Below are 22,130 nucleotides of genomic sequence, written 5' to 3'. Positions count from 1 at the left end.
CTCGGGCAATCTTCCAATTATTCTCTGATTTCTGATTTGTCTTTTTGCCTATAATTCTGTTGGGCTCCAGTTGCCATTCATTTCACTTCAAAATAGCATTGAATCCCAATGACTTCTCTAGACCTTTTGTAGATTCTGGATTTATTTATTCAGAACATAAAGCGTGTCTGCAATGATAACCAGTCCACCCATCTGAGTTGGAGAACAGCCACATTTTTAAATCAGCACTCGCTATCTGAAAGAAAAGATTGAGAAATGATGTCCTACAAAACTGTGTGGGAGGCTGACAGCAGGAGCTCTTCAAAAACTAGTTCCACATCATGTAAGAAACATTCTTTACCAAGCTATGTCTGCTATTAATAACAAATAGATATATAACACAAGTATCTGTAATTTTCCAAAGTAATTGATTTATTTAAATGCATAATATTCAGTGAAAATTGTATCCTATGATTGCAAGTTCTAAGGGGCTCAAGGGTGTAGCGACGATATTTAGCTGCTACTTGATCTATCTTAAATTATTCTAGACACTTCACTTTGAAATTTGGAATGGGCGGCTTTCTCACACCTTTTCGTTTATTAGTATAAAAATTGCAGATAATCCACTGGTTTTTTTTTCAAGTGCAATTTTCTCACCTGGAGTACAAAGCCCTTGTATATTTTAATGATTTACACCAGTAAAATTTTTAACAGAAATTCTAAAATTCTGTATTGGTTTCTATTAAAAACAAGGAAGTGATGCTACAGCAAATCATTGGTTAGCCCCCATTTGGAGTGTTGTTTTCAATTTTGGGCACCTTAATTCAGGAAGGATGTTAAAGCCCTGGACAGAGTTCAACAGAGATTTACTAGACTGATACCAGGAATGTGTGAGTAAAAAGTGAGGTCTGCAGATGCTGGAGATCAGAGCTGAAAATGTGTTGCTGGTTAAAGCACAGCAGGTTAGGCAGCATCCAAGGAACGGGAAATTCGACGTTTCGGGCCAGAGCCCGAAAAGAGAGAGGTTGGGCTTATTCTTCTTGGAGCAGAGAAGATTGAGAGGTGACCTTATTGAGGTATTCAAAATTATGAACAATTTTGCCAGGGTAAAGAAGGATATTCTGTGTCCAAAGTTGGCATGTCAGTAACTAGGGGGTCACAATTTCAAGATTGTCATCAAAAGAGCTAGGAATGAGAGGAGGAGAAACTTCTTTACTCAGAGAGTTGTCAGGAATTGAAATGTGCTATCTGGAAGAGTGATGGAGGCTGATTGCGTAGGATGTGCCAAAAGAGGACAGGATATATATTTGAAACTGATAAATTTAGAGGGCCACAGAGATAGGGCTGAAGCATAGGACTAGTTGGGTGGTTCTTTTGGGAGCCAATGGGTCAAATGAACTCCTTGCAAACTGTAAGATTATATGATCTTTATTACAGAATGGATTTCACTTAGTTCTTTCTTAAAGGTCTTCATAATTGGTATTTTGCACTTATATTTTGCCATGATCTGGTCAGATATAACATACTAAAATCTTCTGAGATCAATGTAATGGTGAAGGAGAAGACATCTTTTAGAATGTTACTGCTATAGAGACAGGCCCTTAGAAATATTTTGTTAGTAAGCTCTGTTTGTGTCCATAGTTCTTTACAGTTAGTACTTGAAAGCCTATCAGCTTCCAATGTTCCTCGATATTAAGGGATCTGAGCTTAATACTATATCATGCTTCCTTTCTGTACCTTCTAACTATTTCTCTTTTTAAATTAACTACTAATTTTATTTTTGAAGAAAATATGACCTTTTCTTCACCAGGAATTTTTAACTTAAAAGCAGAAACTCACCAAGTCTGGCAGCATGTGTGGAGAGAGAAACAGAGTTGACCTTTGGATTCCAATATAACACCACTTCTAAACGCTCTCATAGTTCCTCTTAGCTCGAATGAAGCGACTTATCAGACTCCAAATGTTAACTCTATTCATTTTTCCAAGATGCTGCCAATCCTACTGAGTTTCTCCACTGTTTTCTGTTTCTGTTTCAGATTTCCAGAATTGATAGCATTTTTCTTTTACTTTCCTTCCTAACTTATTTTGTAATTCTAGGTAAACATATGACTACAGCGGTCTGTTTCAGGAGTAGACAGATCAGTACTCATATCTCTAAATGTATTTTCCTGCCAAGTGCCTGTTCAACTCTTCCTCAAAGTTTCTGATTTTGCACAGTTGCCCAGAACAATCTATTCCAAACACTCAACACCTGCTGAATAGTGAGAATTGATCTGTCTATTTGTACATCTTACTGTCATTCTCAGAGCCATGTAGACAGTTTCTCAGAGGTAAACTGGGTGATATTCTGAAATGTTTTAATCAGATTCTGTAGTGACTGTCTAGAATTCTCAGGAAAAAATATTGTCAACCTCATAGAGTTGTGGTGGCTTGATTGCTGAAAGTGTTTAAAGAAGAAATGGACATATTTTTGAAATATCAGCTAGTTGAAGAATATGAGGAGCTGGCACCAAAGAGGAGTTGAAGCATGGGGCAAATTAGCTGTTGACTACTCGAGAGACCGATTGTCCTCCAGCTGCTCCTATTTCTTATGTTGTCATGACAGTTGGAACCTCAGAACGACATTGACAAGTTGGAGTGGGGGTGATGGGTGACAGATGAAGATCAATGCAAAGAAATGTGCAGTGATACATCTTGGTACAAAGGGCATGCAGAGACTTACCTCACATCCCCTCTGAACCTCCTGTCCTTACCTTAAAGCAATGCCATCTGTTCATTGATCCCTTCATCAAAGGAAAGTTTCTTCCCATACGTGCCCCTCACAGTTTTATACATCTCACTCATTTTCCTGCTGACTCTCCTCTGCTTCAAGGAGTCTATTAAATCTCTCTTCATAACTAAAACTCTCCAGCCCAGGCAACATCCTGTGCACCCTCTCTAGTGCAATCACATCCCTCCTATAATTCTAGAACTGCATACACTGTTAGTAGTATGCAGTTGGTTAGTATGCCTAACCAATGTTTGATACAGTTCCAAAATAACCTCCCCATCCTGAAACTCCATGCCTCAGCAGATAGAGGCAACAATTCCATATGTCATCTTAACCAGTTTACCAATCTGACCCACTAATTTAAGGGATCGATGAACATATACACCAAGGTCCCTCTGATACTCCGTGATTCCCAAAGTCCTACTGCTCATCATATATTCCCTCACCTTAATTGTCCTGACCAAGTACATCACCTCACATTTATCCAGATTGACGTCATTAAAAGAGTCAAGAAGATAGAGCATTTAATAAATCAGACACTATTCTACATTTCATTAATGGTGCATAGTGTACAAGGTTTGGTCAGAACTATATAAAAACATTGGTTAGGATACAGCTAGCATATTGTCTGCAATTCTGTGTGCCACAATGCAGGATGTAGGTGAACGCGTTAGAGAGAGTGCAGAAGAGGTTTACTTGTCTGGCTTTAGGGTTCAGAAACTTCAGTTACGGAGATAGATTGGAGATGTGTAACTGTTTTATTTGGAGAGAAAAAGGCTGAGGGGAGATTTGATGGAATTTTTCATAATAGTGAGAGATCTGCACAGAGTGGATATGGAATAAATTTCCTGGTTATAAAAATAATTGTGAACCTGAGGGCAAATATTTAAAATATTTTATAAGCAAGCGTGATGTGAGAATAAAAAGAACTTTTACACACATTGAGTAAAGAGAGTCTGAGAACATGCCAACTGGAAATGTGGAGGGTGCGGGTTCACGTTGAGGCTTTCAACAGGGTCTTAGATGATTAGTTAAGTAGAACCAAAATTATGGAGGAAAAGCAGGAGATTGGTACAAAGCAGAGAACAAGTGTGAATGAGATGTGTCCCTGCACTGGAACAGTTCTCTGATTCTGAAATAGTTCACAGAAGGTACACATCTGTTAAGGTCATCCCAACACAGTCTGACTATCCAACTCTATCCTTAGATTGAAGGATTTTGCATGATATTAGTATAACCAGACACATCCAGCCACTATACTGTAGGAAATCTAATCTAATCTAATCTATTCTAAAGAAAGGGTCCGTGGGAAATGTATAAACACTGATCTAACTTTGCTTTAACTATTAGATGACGAGTAGTCATTCAGGACCTCAAACTTTTTAGTTAGATCATGGCTGATCAGCATATGATGAATGGTTACAAAAAAAATCAATATAATTGAAATAAATGTTGTCACAATGTCAATTATTCAAAATGCTTGGAATCTATTTTATGCCATATTTAAGGTTGTAATTATTCGGTATACAGTCCTTGATCTTTAGGACTTAAGAACATTATATTCACTTAGACTTTGGATATTTTGATTAGTCTCTCTTCACATGTGGATTTTGTTTCATTGATTAGGTAATTAGCTCTAAAATCCAAAGTGATTGATGCCTCTGTTAAAATTGATGAACTAATCTGCAGTATTGATTTTCATGGGGCCCTGTTTACAAAGGTCCTTTCAGTGCGGAACTGAGAAACAGGTGAAGCAGAGGACAACACGTTTCCAGTGCAAATTAAAATTGGACACATTTCTTTCCTGTGGAGAATTATTCTTTCCAGTTAGAACCCACTGGTGATAAGGTTACTTCATTTTGCAATAAAAAGATATTGAATTGTACGTATGCAAATATGTCTGAGTGACTGATTTACCTTCCAGTGTTGGTGATTTCCCCAGCATGAATCTGTGAATTTGATAGCTGGGAAGAAGCAAATGTTAACAGCAGCCGCTTGCCAGCTGGTTTTCTCATCACTTCGCTTGATTTACACACCAGTAAATTAAAAGTGAAATCTGTGCTACCAGTTTTGTCAACCTTGAGGTGAATTGTATTAGCTCTGCTTAATGCACTGTGTTGTTTCACGTATTTCAGTTTCTTTTCCTTTCCTTTTCTGTCCTAGCAACAGACTCGCTCCCAGTAACCACGATCGGATACAAAAGCTAAGAAATGAGTTCCAGCAAGCAAAACAAGAGGAGCTTGAGGACCGGCGACGTACATACAGTTTTGAACAGCCTTGGGTGAGTGTTTAGACTGTCCAGCTGGGGACGGAGGGCAAAGAACTTTAACTAAATGGCAGCATCTGCAAACACTGATCCTAATGGGCCCGTATGCAGTAAATGCAGTGAAGAGTCGTATACCTTTTGACCTGTTCACTGCTAACCCCTTATCTGCATCTGTGGCGCATCATTGATAATTTGATCGCATGCAATATTAACTCACCATTGCTTGAGTGGACACAATCTGCGTGGAGAACATAATGCTATTCTGATTTACTAGACTATCCCATTCTTCTTCAGGGACAATCTTTGTTCTTAAAACAAAATGAGATCCACTCCAGACTGGGTGTTTTGCATTGTATTGGTGATGTATGTTTTTCAAATCAAGTTCTGGGTGTGGTCCAGTTAATGGTGAACTATGCTGTTGCAGACATATCTAAAAGTACTTGAAGTTAACACTTTCAATGCAACTTAAAACAAGTCAAGCTTTTATTTAGTCTGGGACTTTGTAATGGGATTGATTCTCATGACTGCTTGTTCAAAACCTTGAATGTAAAATATAAAGCCATGCTTGTTTATAGCTAAGGGTGCATTGATTTGAGCATACTGTCACCTTTTCATGATAATACATCTATGTTGGCATGATAATTAAAAAATAATCACTGTATACTTGCTACTTACTATACTTTTCCTGCTGCCTCCTGCCAACAGTCATTGCTTCTGATGGGCTCTGCAGCTTTAGGCAGTGAGTTGGTGATGTCTGCAGGCAGGGAAAATTGTAAGAATAAATTTATGATATGAAACAGCCTCATAGATGCAAATGCATAGATCCATGCTTGCATATCAACTGATTGCCTCCATTTTACAGTACCGTGTGTTAAATGTGCTCATTCATTTTGTTCGGAGATAACGAACAGATAATGTTGTGTAGAACATGCATTGCACCTATGACAAGCTATGTTCACTGTGAAATCCCAATAAGCATGTTGCTGGGGAAATGTGCCAAATTGCACACTTTTACATATTCTCTAAGTTAGGATCAGTGGGAGCTGTGACATTATTTTGAAAATGTTACTAGAAAATGTATAGTAGTAGTAAACTTGGCATTCAAAACGTCACTGTTCTGTGATGTTGAGTATAATGTTCATTTTGTTCTAATGCTAAATCAATTAGAGTTATAGAGTCATAGCATGGAAACAGACCCTTCGGTCCAGCCCGCCCATGCAGACTAGATATCCCAACCAAAAATCTAGTCCCACCGGCCCGTATCCCTCCAAACCCTTCCTATTCATATACCCATCCAAATGCCCCTTAAATGTTGCAATTGTACCAGCATCCACCACTTCCTCTGGCAGCTCATTCCATACACGTACCACCCTCTGCGTGAAAACATTGCCCCTTAGATCTCTTTTATATCTTTCCCCTCTCACCCTAAACCTATGCCCTCTGGTTCTGGACTCCCCAACCCCAGGGAAAAGACTTTGTCTACTTATCCTATCAATGCCCCTCATAATTATGTAAACGTCTATAAGGTCACCCCTCAGCCTCCAACACTCCAGGGAAAACAGCCCCAGCCTGTTCAGCCTCTCCCTGTAGCTCAGATCTTCCAGCCCTGGCAATATCCTTGTAAATCTTTTCTGAGCCCTTTCAAGTTTCACAACATCTTTCCGTTAGGAAGAAGACCAGAATTGCACACAATATTCCAACAGTGACCAAACCAATGCCCTGTACAGCCGCACATGACCTCCCAACTCCTGTATTCAATACTCTGACCAATAAAGGATGCCGCCTTCACTACCCTATCTACCTGCGACTCCACTTTCAAGGAGCTATGAACCTGCACTCCACGGTTTCTTTGTTCAGCAACACTCCCCAGGACCTTACCATTAAGTGGATAAATCCTGCTAAGATTTGCTTTCCCAAAATGCAGCACCTTGCATTTATCTGAATTAAACTCCATCTGCCACTGCTCAGCCCATTGGCCCATCTGGTCCAGATCCTGTTGTAATCTGAGGTAACCCTCTTCGCGGTCCACTACACCTCCAATTTTGGTGTCATCTGAAAACTTACTAACTGTACCTCTTATGCTCACATCCAAATCATTTATGTAAATGACAAAAAAGTAGAGGGCCGCGCACCTATCCTTGTGGCACTCCACTGGTCACAGGCCTCCAGTCTGAAAAACAACCCTCCACCACCATCCTCTGTCTTCTACCTTTTAGCCAGTTCTGTATCCAAATGGCAAGTTCTCCCTGTATTTGATAAATCAATTTTTATAACAAACCACATTACCAGAATCAGCATTTTTTTAAAAATTGTTAATAATGAAAGTGTCAATATTCCATTTATATTTAAATTGCATTAAAGATAAAAATCTGTGTTTTACATTATAGTCTGGACTTCTGTTTCCATTGTCAAACAACGTTGTTTCTCTCTGTGGAAATGCATGTCACTTTCCATTGTGCAGCATTATTTTGTTAGCAAGCTTCCGTTCTGCAGAATGTACCTTATCTTCTGGGGTGAAGGGAGAGAAGGACGAACATATGGTTTGGGAACTAGGACTGTGAGAAAAGCTTGGACTCTGAAAGACTTGGAACTTAACTACTGTAGGTCAAAGAGCAAACTGTTGTGTATTTAAATTTCATAACAGTTTTAAACAGACTATTTTAACCTCAGTTTATAGTTTCCTGTAATGAACGAAGTGGATTCCTAAGGGGCACAATTAGTTTAAAGAATAGAATGATTTCCTAAATTGCAGGGTTAAGTACATGAGTTTAAATCAGTGTGGAATTGCAGCTTATGATCAAACCTGAACATAACGGGAACACATATATATTTTTTATTTAAGTAGAATTGTTTATTTCTTATTTAAAACAATGGTTCTGAGCTGAGTCATGAATCAGAGCTTGAACAATCTATGGGTTTTTAATGTTACTGCATGTCTCATCAAAGGCCATCAAATTGTTGTATGGAAAAAGTTTTTTTTGTTTTTGTTTTGTTAACCAAGCTACATGGTAGTTTCATTCATCATCCTCGCTATGGACATTTTCCCATTGTTTTGGTAATTCTTCTCACCCGGATTTTTTTTTAACCAGGGTATGACCTTAAGTTAAACATAATCATAATAAGTTGGGGCATTGTTGTATCTTTGGATCAGCATTTTGAATGCAGAAAGCAAGGAAGTCTGCTCTTTTTCTTCCATGTAGAAAACACGTTGGGGGTTTGACAGGTTCTCTACTCAGCTCTTGGCAAATACCACGCCACAACAGTTTACATAATTCATCGCAAATGGACTAACTAAACAAAAGTTGCAATCAAGCTTACAAAAGGCCAAACATTAGAGCAGCACATGGAAATATTTATATTGTTGTATTAAATAAAACTATACTGAAGCTGAAAGGCAGGACACAATCTTGAAACAGAATGGAGGAACTTCATTCAGTGTGTTGTCTATCTGATGTTTATTGTGGGAGCCAACTCCAAAGTTTTAGATGTTCCACTCTAAAGTGACATTTGCATCTACAAGGTTCCAATATGATTGGTCAGTACAGAATTTATCAAAGCAAATGCATGAAAAGTGCAGTGCACATTGCAGAATAAACATGTGAAAGATAAACTGTAATTAGTTATATGATGTACAATTAAGGTGTGTATCTATTTAGAATTCATGTTCAATCATCAGGTCAAGGCAACAATGATCTAATGAACAAGGCAGTTGATCTATGGATGCTTAAATTTGTAAATATGCCATTTTCTGTGTGAATGTACATACTGTGGAATCCTACAAATGGTAACTTGTTTTCATGAGAACAGTAAAACTTTCAACATTGTCTCAAGTACTATTGAATATATAATAGATTCTCAATGTAGGTGACAACAGTGATTTTTAATCTTTATGCAACATGTTGTCATTCCATTATGACCTTCAGGATACTAGGGATTGGAAATAGTATGAAACAAAAAAACTGCAGATGCTGGAATCCAAGGTAAGATTGAGCAAGAGGCTAGAAGAACACAACAAGCCAGGCAGCATCAGGAGTTGGAGAAGCCAAAGTTCCTGGTTTAACTCATCTTCAGGAATGGGGGTGGGTGCGAGGGGAGCTGCAAATAAACGGTGGGGGGGGGGGGGGGGGTGGGTGTTGATGGGGGGACGGTTTGGGTGAGGAGAGGGGCAGTGTGGTGGAGTAGTGATAGGTGAACACAGGTAGTGGGTACAACCTGGTTGGTTGATGGGAGGAATGAATGAAGTTGGTAGCTGGAAGGAAGGGTTGGTGAGAGGATTAGAAAAGAGGGGGAGGGGCTGGAAATGGAGTCGGGAGATGGGAGTGAGGTTATTTGAAATTAGAGAACTCCATGTTGAGCCCTCTGGGCTATAGGCTTCCGGGGCAGAAGATGAGGTGTTGTTCTTCCAATTTGCGGTCTAATTTGCTATGGCAACAGAGGAGGCTGAGGGTGGTCATGTTGGAGAAGGAATGGAAAGGAGAATTGAAATGGGTGGTGACTGGGAGGTCAGGTCAGCCCCTTGTTGAAAAGTGCCCTGAGTTTACATTTTTTTCTCATTGATGTAGCGAAGACCTCATTTGAAGTCCTGGATACAGTAAACTAGGTTGGAGGAGAGGCAGATGAACCTCTGTCTCACCTGGAAGGGTTGTTTGAGACCCTGGATGGAGGTGAGGGGGATGGTTTGCCAGCAGGATTTGCATCTTTAATGGTTGTGGGGAAGGTACCGGGGGTTCGGAAGTGTTGGTGGGGAGAGTGGTGCAAACCAACAATTAACAAAGGAAGCGGTCCTTAGAAACGCACACATAGGTGGGGAGGGGAAGATGTTCTTGGTGGTGGGGTTCAGTTGGGATTGGTGCAACTGTTTAAGAATGATACATTGGAGACTGATGGGTTAGTAGGTGAGGACAAGGGTGACTCTGTCTTTATTGCGTTGGGGGGGAGGGGACTAGAGCAGTGGAGCAGGGAATGGAGGAGATATGGTGTAAGACTGTCAGGATGACAGAGGAGGGGAAAAGCATGATGTTTAAAATAACTGGACATCTGTGATGCTTGGAAAATGCATATCTTCTCATCTGACCCAATGGAGTTCTTGCAGGATACTGGGTCCGAGGAGGCGTAGTCCAGATAGTTATGGAGTATGTAGGTTTATAGTAAATGCCCAACTGTAGACTGTTGCTGGAGGAACAGTACAGCAAAGATTCAATAGAATGACACAAATAATGTGTGTGCCTGAATATGAAGAAATTAGGATTTTAATACTGAGGCAAAGAAGGTTAATGAGGGATTTAACTGGGTTTTTCTGCTCATGCAGAAAAAAAATTATTTTCTCTGGAACAGCAATGAAGGAGCAATGACTCGAGATTACCATCACATGAAGACCAAAGCAAAAGTTCGGAGGATAGTCTTTTTGCGCAGTGGATTTACTAGATTATGGAATTCTTTTGCACTACTGGCCATTGAGACAGAGGCTGTAAAAGTAAATTTGATATGTATTTGCAAAGGAAGAATATTAAAAAAAAAGTGTGACTCAGACAGGAAAATGGGATTAGAGTAGATAGCTTCAATTAAAGAGTTAACAATGGTGCACACATATTGGCAGAACAATGGTCTTCTCCACTGTATGATTTTTATGATTCAAGTTTAGAATGAATGGATTAAATTAACACCATATTAAAATGTACATTGGAGTTTAAGTAAAACTGGATAATGGTTCTATGATGAAGGGCTTATGCCAGAAATGTCGAATTTCCTGTTCCTTGGATGCTGCCTGACCTGCTGCGCTTTTCCAGCAACACATTTTCAGCTAATGGTTCTATTCTGACTAAGACAAATAAAGGCTTGTGCTTTATCTCCTCCTGCCCTTCGTTTTACAGATTTGATTACATTCCAGGTTCTCTAACTTCCGCTTAGCAAGGTCAGAACAATTTCTTGTGCAGAATTTTCATATTTAGTTCAGGAGATAATACATATTCAGCTCGTGCTTAGGAGGTACAACTGACCATTCAGATTCAGCACTTCCCTACACCTTGCATTCCTAGGCCTTGCTACTGCTTGTTAAAGCCCGAGAAAGTTTCATTTCATTCTAGTAAACCTATCTACCTCATACATGTATCTTTGACCTTTTTATTTTGAAAATCTTGACAGTCTCACGCGTTCATGTTCACCATCTAGGATTATTTGTGTTTTAGAATGCAGTACTGTTTCCAAGGGTGCCTTTCAGTGCTTTGTAGCTGGAAACAATTTTCATAATTACGCTTCATCAGTGTAATATAATGTTTGTGCAGATGTTTATGCTCTTTTGAGGAATGTGAAACAAAGTGGGGATGAAAGTCTGCTTACTGATTGTTTTTGAGGTGAATTGTATTTGGTTGTGTTTCCAGAAATATTTTTCAGTTTTGGTACATCATGTGTTCTGCCACAAAATAGCCAAGCTCAATAAATGTTCACCTTTCGCTACATAGAACAGTGCTTAAAGCTGCAATGTTTCCTTTGTAATTTATACATTTGCCATGAAATACTCCAGTTTCAAAGAAATAACCCAATTAACAGCCCCAGTGTAGTATTAAAGCATGTGACATGAAATAATTACAGTAATTGAGGTATGGGATAATTATTGCACATAACTTTCAATGTATGCCTAGGAAATGGGTGTTAAATAGATATCTAGTACTATATCAGGTTCAACAGTTTGACCCAAAATACTATCAGAGAATTGGAAACTACCTTTCCATTGTTTTTGTTATATCTTTGCACCATAAGTTAGAAAAATGAATCTGACAATTATAAGCAAATAATAGTTTCAAAAATTGTGTTGAGTTTTGTTACTGAAGCGAGTCAAAAAACTGACTTGCAGACCCATTAATGGTTTAATGGACTCCATTATCTCCATTTTTATTTCAGAGAAGTGGGGTGACAGAGTGGTTGGTTCAGCTTGGTTCCCTGGGATTCTGTCCTGGATGTTTATAAACTGTTAGGCCATCTAGCCCTCACCTTTCATACATTCTCCCTCCACCTCATTCCCCACACCTTCTCCGTGATCAAATTGTACCCGTCTCTGAACTCCATTCTCTCTCCATGGCCACTAGGTTACTTCTCTGTACATTCTTACAGAACTAGAATCATAGAATCTTTGCAGTGTGGTCATTTGGCCTGAGTCCACACTGATTTTCGAGAGAGCATCCCAACCAGACCCCTTAACCTATCCCTGTAACCCCACATATTTCCGTGGCTAATCCACCTGGCCTGCATATGCCTGGTCACTATGGGCAATTTAGCATGACTAATTCACCTCGTCTGCACATCTTTGGACTAATATGCCATTTGATAAATATGCAAATACAGAAAAAAGTTCTAATTTCTTCTTTGAGAAAATATACTGTTCCTACAACCCCATAAAAGTGCCAATCAGACAGGACAGATGTACTTTCAGTTGGAGAAATTTTGCCCGCTTCACACTTCTTATTCCTGTCTAAGTAAATGTCAGGACATTGACAATAGAAATCACAGAAAGACTTACCTGTAACTACTTAAAGATGTCAATCAAATAAAGTGAGCAATCCACTTCAGTTGTTCAAACATAATCCCTGCTATGTTAATACATTTGTGATTCTTGGTTCATAGCCAACTATTCATAATGAACATAGGTGGAGAACTGTTTCAATAGAATCAGATGGCTAAGTGTCAGTTAATTTGAAAAAAGCATGAAGTGGGTAAAGCTTCACCTGCTTAAATCCTAATTGATTGCCTGATTGAGACTTTTATGAGTATGTGGCAACAACGGTTCACTTTTTCGAAGACAAATGCCTGTTTTTTTTTTGCTTTCCTCTGTTGCTTCTATATGTAGTTCATACTGGATTGAATGGTGGGGGCATCAGCAGCAGAGGGGACATAGAATTGATAGAGGTGGGCATAGAGAGGCCATGAGAAGCATAAACCACAAGTATGGAGAAGCTGGCTCGACTCCGTGAAAATGGCAGTGGAGTAGGAAATACCTAACTGGCACCCAATGGGCCTAGCAGGTAGAATGTGCTTGCAGCCCCCACTTCTACCCTACACTGGTGAAAACTAGTGCTAAAAATGGGAACAGAAGTCCCAGGATTGGGGCCTCTTGATCATTTTTAAATCCTCTTCTCTCCCCTACACCCTCCACCACCATGTCCACTTCCAATCCAATACAGTTAAGGGCATGAAATTCTAGATACTGGTATAACCTTTTGAAGAGATTAGCTGCTCATTTTTATACAGTCACTTCTGGAGGTGTGTGTTACCTATCTATAACTTCAGTCAGTGTGGTGCTGGAAAAGCACAGCAGGTCAGGCAGTGTCCAAGGAGCAGGAGAGTTGACGTTTTTCATGCAAAAGCTCTTCATCAGGAAACAGATTCCTGATGATGGCCTTTGGCCCGAAACGTCGACTCTACTGCTCCTCGGATGTTGCCTGACCTGCTGTGCTTTTCCAGCACCACACTCTCAACTCTAATTTCCAGCATCTGCAGTCCTCACACATTTACCTATCAATAACTCCAGTTGACTTATTGATCGGCTGTCACAAAAGACCAATCCAAAATCTTTTAATTGACTTGCTTTGTAATTCTTCTTTAGCCCAGCTCTGGTCCCTATGCTCAAAGCGGTCGGCATTCAGTGTCTGTAGAGGTTCAACTCCAGCGACAGAGACAGGAAGAAAGGGAAAGTTTCCAGCAGGCACAGCGACAGTACAGCTCCTTACCACGGTAAGAGCATCAAAGTCACGTGACTTTAGTAGGCCAGAGATGGTTCGTTTTTTTAATACCTGAAGCCATAAAAGTAATTGACATACAAATCTACATACAAGGCTTCCATATTAAACGTTTTGAATAATGAATATAGCTTGCGGTTCAAAAGCATGTTTTCTCATTGCCCCTCATGCTCTGCAAATGTGCAGTGGTTGGAAAAATTAAAATTCTGGATGTCATGAAGGGGAAATAAAAGTGAAGTAGTTAAAGGTCACTTGTTTACAGTAGAGTTTTGCCAGAATTGCAAATCAGTTTGAATAAATTGTTTTTCTAAGAACGAAATGGTGCAATTACGCTACTGCAATTCTCTGACGGGCAAAGTCAACAAAAAAACCTTAGCTGGGCAGTTTATTGCAAGTGAATTTGGCGACAGCTGTTTCCTAGTATGTCTAAATTAACCCAACAATACACACAAGGATTAGAAAGTGTTGAAAAAAGACAGCTTTTCAGGGGCTTTCAGCCATATGTCTGTCTTCAGGCTCGTTTGTTGGCAGTAGGCTATAAAATGTTGATAATTCATCTATTTCAGTTTAAACAACTTCCAGTTGTTTTAATAGGTCAGACATGTTATTGGTGTGCTATTTGGGCCACTCTGCATAAACGTCTTTTTGCACAAAACTAAATTAAACAAAAGTGCAGATACATGAAAGTTTATTACACAAGTAATACAGTAAATTACTTATTTGAGGACTCAAATATTGTGACTTTTCACCAAAATGTTTTGTACAAATGTCTATCACTCAGATAAATTTACATTGGCTACATCTCACTTACTCAAAATGGTGGACATGTGCCACAAACCACATTGAGCTTCCTCCCATGCAACCTGTGCCATTAAGAACTGGGCTGCCACAATCGAAAATTGGCATCTTTAAGTCAACTCATTTAGAAGGCTATTTCCACAGTCACAGAAGTTTCCAAACTCATAAGGACTATCATCTGGAAGAACAAGGGCAGCAGATACATGGGATCACTACTGTTTGCAACAACACCAGAAATTGCTGAGAAAATTCAGCAGGTTGGGCAGCATCTGTGGAGAGAAAGCAGAGTTAATGTTTCAGGCCCTTTCAGAATTGATTGTAGCTAGGAAAAGATTAATATTTATGCTGAAGATGGGGTGGGAGAAGGTGGACTAGTCAGTGATAGGTGGAGATGGAGTGCAGAGAGAGATAGCAACAGTTGGGCAGACAAAAATTGGCTAAAGGTCAGTTTAAGAATATGAATAGCTGTGAAATAGGACCATTAACTTTGGAAACAACCATGTGATGACAAGGCCTGGGATGTGGGGGGATTGGGGTAAGGACATGGGAGAAGGTGCTCAAGCCCTAAAATTATCAAACTCGACATTGAGTTGTGAAGGCTGCAGGTGCAGGTCCAGAAGTGATAAATGAGGTGGTGTCCTTCCAGCTTAAGCTGAGCTTTGCTGGAGCACTGCAGCAGGCCTTAGACAGAGATGCTTGCAAGGGAGCAGGGTTGTGTGTTAAAATGGCAGGCAACTGGAAGCTCAGGGTCATTTTTGTGGGCAGAACTTAGGTGTTCTGTGAAGTGGTCACCTAGTCTACGTTTCGTTTCCCCAGTGTAGAGGAGACCACATTGTTAGCAGCGAATGCAGTCGACTAGATAGTGTGAAGTTCAGGTAAAGTGCTGCTTCACCTGGGAGGTATAATTGGGCCCTTAGATACTGAGGAGGGAGGTGGTAAATGGGCAGGTGTTATCGAATATTCAGGATCAGAGAGCGGAAGGTCAGAAGGAGAAGTAAATACATGACAGGAGGTGACATTGGGAGAGGGAATGGAGTCAGAAGGAAGAAAAGGGGAGGAAGTTTCTAAAAGAAAAAGTTTCTTGCTAGCACATCGAATGAGCTGGGGAATGAAGTGGAACTGGGGGCAGGACAAATCTGAGGCAGCTAATATGTTGCTGTTGGAGAGAGAGGTTGAATGTGTGGATGTGGTGACGCATGGCACTGAGTGTGGGTCTCAAGATGCAGTGAGAGCAGCTGTCTGAGGAGCGTTGAACATCACAGATATACCAGTGATCTTGATTGGATTCAAAACACGAAGGATGAAACTTGAGTTGGAATTCTAGTGGGGTGAGTGTGAGTCAGAGGCAGTCACTGAGGAATGAACTGTGGCTGTGGAAATGGGTTTTTGCAAATATCTTATCAAACACTCATGAACGACAACAAAAGTCGTTCCCTCCAGGGCACTCTGCTCCAATTCTCCTTCATTCCCAACATATCCCCACATCTCCACGGCACTGTTCATGCAAACACAGAAGGTGTAACGCCTGCGTGTTACTTCCCTCCCTCCTCACTGTCTAAATCCTGCAGCACACCTTCCAGGTGAAGCAGTGATTTACCTGCAGTCCACTGAATCTAGTCTACTGTATTTGTTGCTTACAGTGTGGTCTGATCATTAATGCAGAGATGAAATAGAGATGAGTGACTGCTTTGCAAAACACCTACATTTTGTCTACAAAAAAGCTTCCAGTTGCCTGCAACTTCAACACCATGCTGTTCCCTGGCCAGCATCACTCCAGTGAAGCTCAGCACAAGTTGGAAGAACAGCATCTCATTTTCTGTTTGGGGGCCCTGCAGCCTGTGGGACTCAACGTTGAGTTCAATAATTTTCAGGTCTGAGCATGACCTTCCATGACCTTACCCCAACCTCCACACACTCCCAACCTTCTTGTCATCACATGGGCTGCTACCACAACCAAGTAGAGTTAACATTTCCGGTCCAGTGATCCTTCTTCAGAACTAATAGTAGCGAAGAAATGATTGAAATATATGCAGAAGATGGAGGAGAGGAGAAGAACCCAGAGAGAGAAACACAATTGGGCAGACAGAGAAAGTCACTGTCATGGGAGTCACTGTCGCTGGATCTAAATCTTGGAATTCCATCCCTATCAATATTGTAAGTCTACCTACATGGACTGCAGTGGTTCAAGAGGCATCTAATCACCACCTTCTCAAGGGTAACTAGGGTTGGGTGATAAATGCTGGCCAGACAGCAACACCCATGTCTCATGAGTGAATCACAAACCAAAATGAGCTATTTTGACCTCAAAGGTGTTAAGCTTGTTCTTGAGTTTGGAGCTGCACATTATGTCAAGTAGATGGAAAACTTCTGGCCTTTCCTTATGGCCTCCATATTTCTGTGGCAGCTCCAGTGAAGGTCCTGGTCAATGGTAACATGCCTGGGACAGGATGGCAGGGAATTTGAGAATTATAATGATGTTTGAATGGCATGAATTTTACTTAACACTATCAGTCCATCCCTGAATGTTTTCTGGCATTTACTTTAATTTGTCAGAGCCTACTGATTGCACACTTAGTTAAATACTACCATGCTATCAACGGCAGTCAGTCTCACCCCAAATCTCGAGTCCAAATTTGAATCAAGGCTCCTCACCCATTGCTGAGGAGAAACTGTTTCACAGCAACTTCCAATACTTCACCAATGATTTTTTTAAAAAATGATATGGTGATGTTCAGCCGAATTGGATTTGCCCTGCATTTTGTGAAACCATTTTATAGGTTTGATATACAGCCAAGAATAGAAACTACATTAATTCAGTGCCATTTAACTTGTGTTTAAAATTCATTTCTCTCAAACATCTTGATGTATGTTTTCATTCATGCCGCTTCATATTCCTGATAGAATGGAGTGTCAGAATGTTGTCACATAGGGAATTTTTTATTTTAGTAAAATTCTTTATGTTATGAAGATCAACTACAAAGAATTAGGAATAAAATCATATATCTCCCAATGTTCTTTGATACTATAATCTGGCAATTGCAGTCCACTGGTAAAACTGTGCACTTCTCTACACTTCTATACCATCAACACTGGGACTAATAGTATGGTATGGAATTATCGTTGCATCTTTTTTTTTAACAAGGTGAATAACATAGTCTACCTACAGTATCAGTATCCCAGACTTTTTGACAGAAGTATTGTTCTGTACTGCAGGAAAAGAGACTGTAAAGCACTTAATTATAACTACTAGGCTAAGATTGTGATTTATTATGTGATATCATGCAGATACATTATAATTGCATTTATCAATAACATATGCATAATTTATGAACAAGATAATTATGAATAATTAATATTGTCTTGGCTGTTGTTTAGTATGTTCCCACTTGGCATTTAATGTCTTGCGTACTTCCATTAAGAGGCAAAGTAAAAGCCAAATTTCTGTCTATGGCTTTTCTCATTTTTGCTCCCTGCAGGCAAAGCAAAAAGAATTCCAGTTCCATGACTCAGGAAGCATGGGATAAAGGCTATGTCCCTGGTGATGGTTTCCAGAGTGCTAAGGACAATCCCAGATACTCAAGCTATCAGGGCTCTCGAAATGGCTACCTAGGGCATGGCGTCAATGCACGGGTTTTAATGGAAACGCAAGAACTGCTTCGTCAAGAAGAACAACGACAGAAAGATCATCAGCCTACAGAAGGGCGTAACAACTATGACTCGTACAAAGCTGATCCCAGCTACAGCCTTCCGAAAGGTCCTTACAGGCAAGATGTCCCTCCGTCCCCTTCTCAGGTTGCCAGGCTGTCCAGATTACAAATGCAGGACAAGGCACGGCCATTCTACCCCTGACATGCAGTTAGAACGTAAACATGCAAGGCAATAAGTCACTTTTTTAAAAAAGTTAAGAGTATGTTCCTCTGAATATCAAGGGAGAAGGCCTTCAAACGTGTAGCAGGTTTTTTGTGATGATGTTTATTCCAGTGCCTTTAGTAATTTGAGAAAAGACTCACTGGCCTTAATCTGCCTCCTTCTGTCTGTCACATTCATCAGTCGATAACAGAAAGACTTTCTCACAGTTTGACAATCAGGTGGAAGCAGAAGAACAAGTGTGGTGTCATGAGGATCTAATCTTGTGATTCTTCTCCAGACAGTGTGACTGATTTTTAGCAATTCGTAGCTGGATTCGTTTTACTACCTTCACAATGCTCTTCTGTTACTGTATTGTGAGATACATGGCCCCCATTTCCCCCCATATAGATACAGATGCTCAGCTTGGCATAAAATGATTCATACTGGAATTCTGCTACATTTGTCCCAAGGGGGCAATTTCACATGCGAAATTCACTTCAATATTGATGAGAAAATGTTCTGTGGTTCATTGTCTTCGATTTTAATATTCTTTTCTTGGAGAAATGTTGTCTGTCTTTGAATGGAATAGGTCACACTTCAAAAAAGAATTAATCTCAATGTACTTGTAGACCATGTAATATTTTAAATCTGATTGAGAAGGCCTTTGAAAACTGTGGAACATGATAAAATGTGCAGCATACCATACCACTGTACACTAATCCTTTAATTCATTGATTGAGAAGAGGAGTAACTGCCAATATTATGATTTCAGGGAAGAGAGAGCGGATTCACCGTTACTTATTTTTTTTTAAATCTTCCATCTTTCAGTTCTGTTTACAGCCAATAACCTGCAGAAAGGAAGTGTTAGCCCAGATATCCTGGCTACTACAAGCCTTCATGGTGACAAGCAGCAACGTGCTTCTTGCATCAGGCCATTGAAAAATATGGGTAAAATAAGGAAGAGAAACACGATGGGTTTTTTGGACAAGTCTGTAACATTGCAAACATTAGGTCAAGCAGGAGACCACATTTAAATGCTTCCGATGCCCATTATATCTTTGTATTGTACCTGATGTGAGTGGTTTTATAGTATACAATTACATCTTTGCAAGTTCAAAATAAGAAAAGAAGAAAATACATTTTTATATATAAATATATAAAAAGACATACAAATAAGTGACTTACATTTTATTATTGCTTTTACAGTGAGAACCTAGTGTACATTTGGGAATTTGGAAATCTTTCCTTTACATAATTGTTGTAAAAGCTTGATGTTCCATGAATAGTGTGGAATGCAGAGGTTGGAACAATTAAGTGCCTACAGTTCCAGATATGAGAGAGAATGAATTTTGGTCATTTCTCCCACACACTAAATATAGTGCGCACTGTGTGAATCTGGAAGACTATGCCTCTTTCTGTTTGGCACTTTTTTTTTGTTGTCGAGCTGTTTTTTGGTGTAAGTGAAACCTCTGCACAACTATTGATGTCTTGTTTGCCTGTTTGTTGTTGCCTTTATTCCAGTTTTACTCTAATGTTTCAAATGAAATGTAAGCACAGTGCAATCAATTTTTAACGGCTCTTTTACACAGTGTATAAAACAACCTTCTTGTACATATCACTCAGAATAAAAAAGACTGTTTCATCCTGTTTGCAATACAGTCTGTAATTTTGCTAGTTTATTTGTCAAGACTTTTCTCCCCCCACAATTGGGAACTGAACATGAAAATAGCAACGCAAGTAGATAGGGTGATAAAGAAGGCATATGGTATGCTTGCCTTTATTGGTCAAGGAATTGAATACAAGAGTCAGGATGTCATGTTAGAGTTTTATAAGACTTTGGTTAGGCCATGCTTAGAATACTGTGTTCAGTTCTGGTTGCCCACATTACAGGAAGGATGTGGAGCCTTTGGAGAGGCTGCAGAAGAGGGTTGTCACGATGCTGCCTGGATTAGAGGGATGAGCTCTAAGGAGACATTAGAAAAATTCAAGCTGTTTTCTTTGAATGGCAGAGGCTAGAGGGAGACTTGATAGATGTTTATACAATTATGAGATGCGTAGACAGGATTGACAGTCAGAATCCTTTTCCCAGAGTTGAAATGCCTAAAAATAGAGGGCATGCATTTAAAGTGAGAGGGTAACGTTCAAAGGAGATATGTGGGGCAAGTTTTTGTTTTACACAGAGTGTGCTAGGAGCGTGAAATACACTGCCAGGGTAATGGTGGAAGCAGATATAATAGGGGCATTTAAGGGACTTTTAGATAAGGCACATGAATATGCACGGAATAGAGGGATATGGACCAAGGGCAGGCAGAAGGGATTAGTTTCATTTAGCATCATGTTTAGCACAGCACTGTGGGCCAAAGGGACTATTCCTGTTCTGTAGAGTTCTATATTCTAGGGAAGTGATTAAACTAGATTTGTAATAAATGGTTAAAATAAGCACAGCAATGGATTACAAAGTACTATTTTTAATCATTCTTTAACAAGTGGTTGATAAGCAGTTGCAATACTTTGAAACATTTTTGAATACTGATGTTTATCAGTGAGTTTTGCAGCCCAGAAGGATGCCATGGCTGTTATGCAGAATCAGTTTTATTGCACTTAGTCTTTTGGTCAGAGGATAACACAAGCCTGATCCTTTACACAGAAAAGGCTGATTCTATATGTACGAAAAAATGCAAGGTACGATCAACCATTCACAAAGACAGAATATTTTGCTACAGTCTCTGGAGCTGTCACTCAAGTGTATAGCAAAGAATTACAAGAGTAAAATCATATTTTAATGTATGCACTTGCTGGTGAATTTTCTGATCCATTACATTCCTGTTATGATTATGCTGTTTACTGAGGGAGTGAGAAACAAAGCATTGTTTCCAAGTTATGTCACCACATTTGCTACTGGACTTTGCTTTATTTTATACATCTTCCTACTCATTCCTTTAAGTGAGAAACGTCAAATAATCATCAGTGATTGTAACACAGCTTTGATACAGCAAAACAACATATATCCAAGTAAAAGCAAAATACCATGGATGTTGGAAATCTGAAATAAAAACAGAAGATGCTGGAGAAACTCGGCAGGTCTGGCAACATCAGTGGGGAGAGAAACAGAGTTAATGTTTTGATTCCAATATGAGTGAGTTTTCAGAAGATTTGTGGCTCAGGTTGAGGTTCTGGATTTGCTCGCTGAGTTGGAAGGTTCATTTTCAGACGTTTCATCTCCATACATCTTCAGTGAGTCTCCAGAAAAAGAATTGCTGATGATTCCTGCTTTCTGTTTATATGTTTGGGTTTCTTTGGATTGATGATGTCATTTCCTATGGTGATGCACTTTCCTGTTCTTTTTCCCAGGGGGTGGTAAATCGGGTCCAAGTCTATGTGTTTATTGATAGAGTTCCGGTTGGAATGCCATGCTTCTAGGAATTCTCATGCGTGTCTCTGTTTGGCTTGTCCTAGGATGGATGTGTTGTCCCAGTTGAGGTGGTGTCCTTCCACATCTGTATGTAAAGATATTAGTGAGAGAGGGTCATGTCGTTTTGTGGCTAATTGATGTTCATGTATCCTGGTGGCTAGTTGTCTGCCTGTTTATCCAAGGTAGTGTTTGTTACAGTCCTTGCATGATTTCTCAGCAACAAACCCAAACAAGCAGACAAAACACATCCAGAAATCCTAGCCACTCTCCCCTACATCAAAGACCTCTCAGAAATAACTGCCAGACTACTCAGACCGCTTGGCATCA

The 22,130-nt window shown here is 39.8% G+C and overlaps 1 protein-coding gene across 5 annotated transcripts in view; it reads left to right on the top strand.

Annotated features, from left to right (window-relative positions):
* LOC132815814 (partitioning defective 3 homolog) overlaps positions 1-20,018 on the top strand; it is an 810,799-nt gene extending 790,781 nt beyond the window's left edge. For 4 of the 5 annotated variants that reach the window (XM_060825083.1, XM_060825081.1, XM_060825084.1 and 1 more), the window contains 3 exons: positions 4,913-5,030; positions 13,612-13,739; positions 18,019-20,018. In XM_060825083.1, coding sequence (XP_060681066.1) covers positions 4,913-5,030; positions 13,612-13,739; positions 18,019-18,391 — 619 coding nt within the window. In that variant the 3' untranslated portion in view covers positions 18,392-20,018. The remainder of the gene's footprint in view (positions 1-4,912; positions 5,031-13,611; positions 13,740-18,018) is intronic. The other variant, XM_060825082.1, reaches the window with a different exon arrangement.
* Positions 20,019-22,130: the final 2,112 nt, after the last annotated feature.

This window comes from Hemiscyllium ocellatum, chromosome 5 (assembly GCF_020745735.1).
Source record: "Hemiscyllium ocellatum isolate sHemOce1 chromosome 5, sHemOce1.pat.X.cur, whole genome shotgun sequence".
Classification (NCBI taxonomy): domain Eukaryota; kingdom Metazoa; phylum Chordata; class Chondrichthyes; order Orectolobiformes; family Hemiscylliidae; genus Hemiscyllium; species Hemiscyllium ocellatum.
Note: the sequence above shows the minus strand (reverse complement) of the source record. Positions and strands in the feature narration are given on the sequence as shown.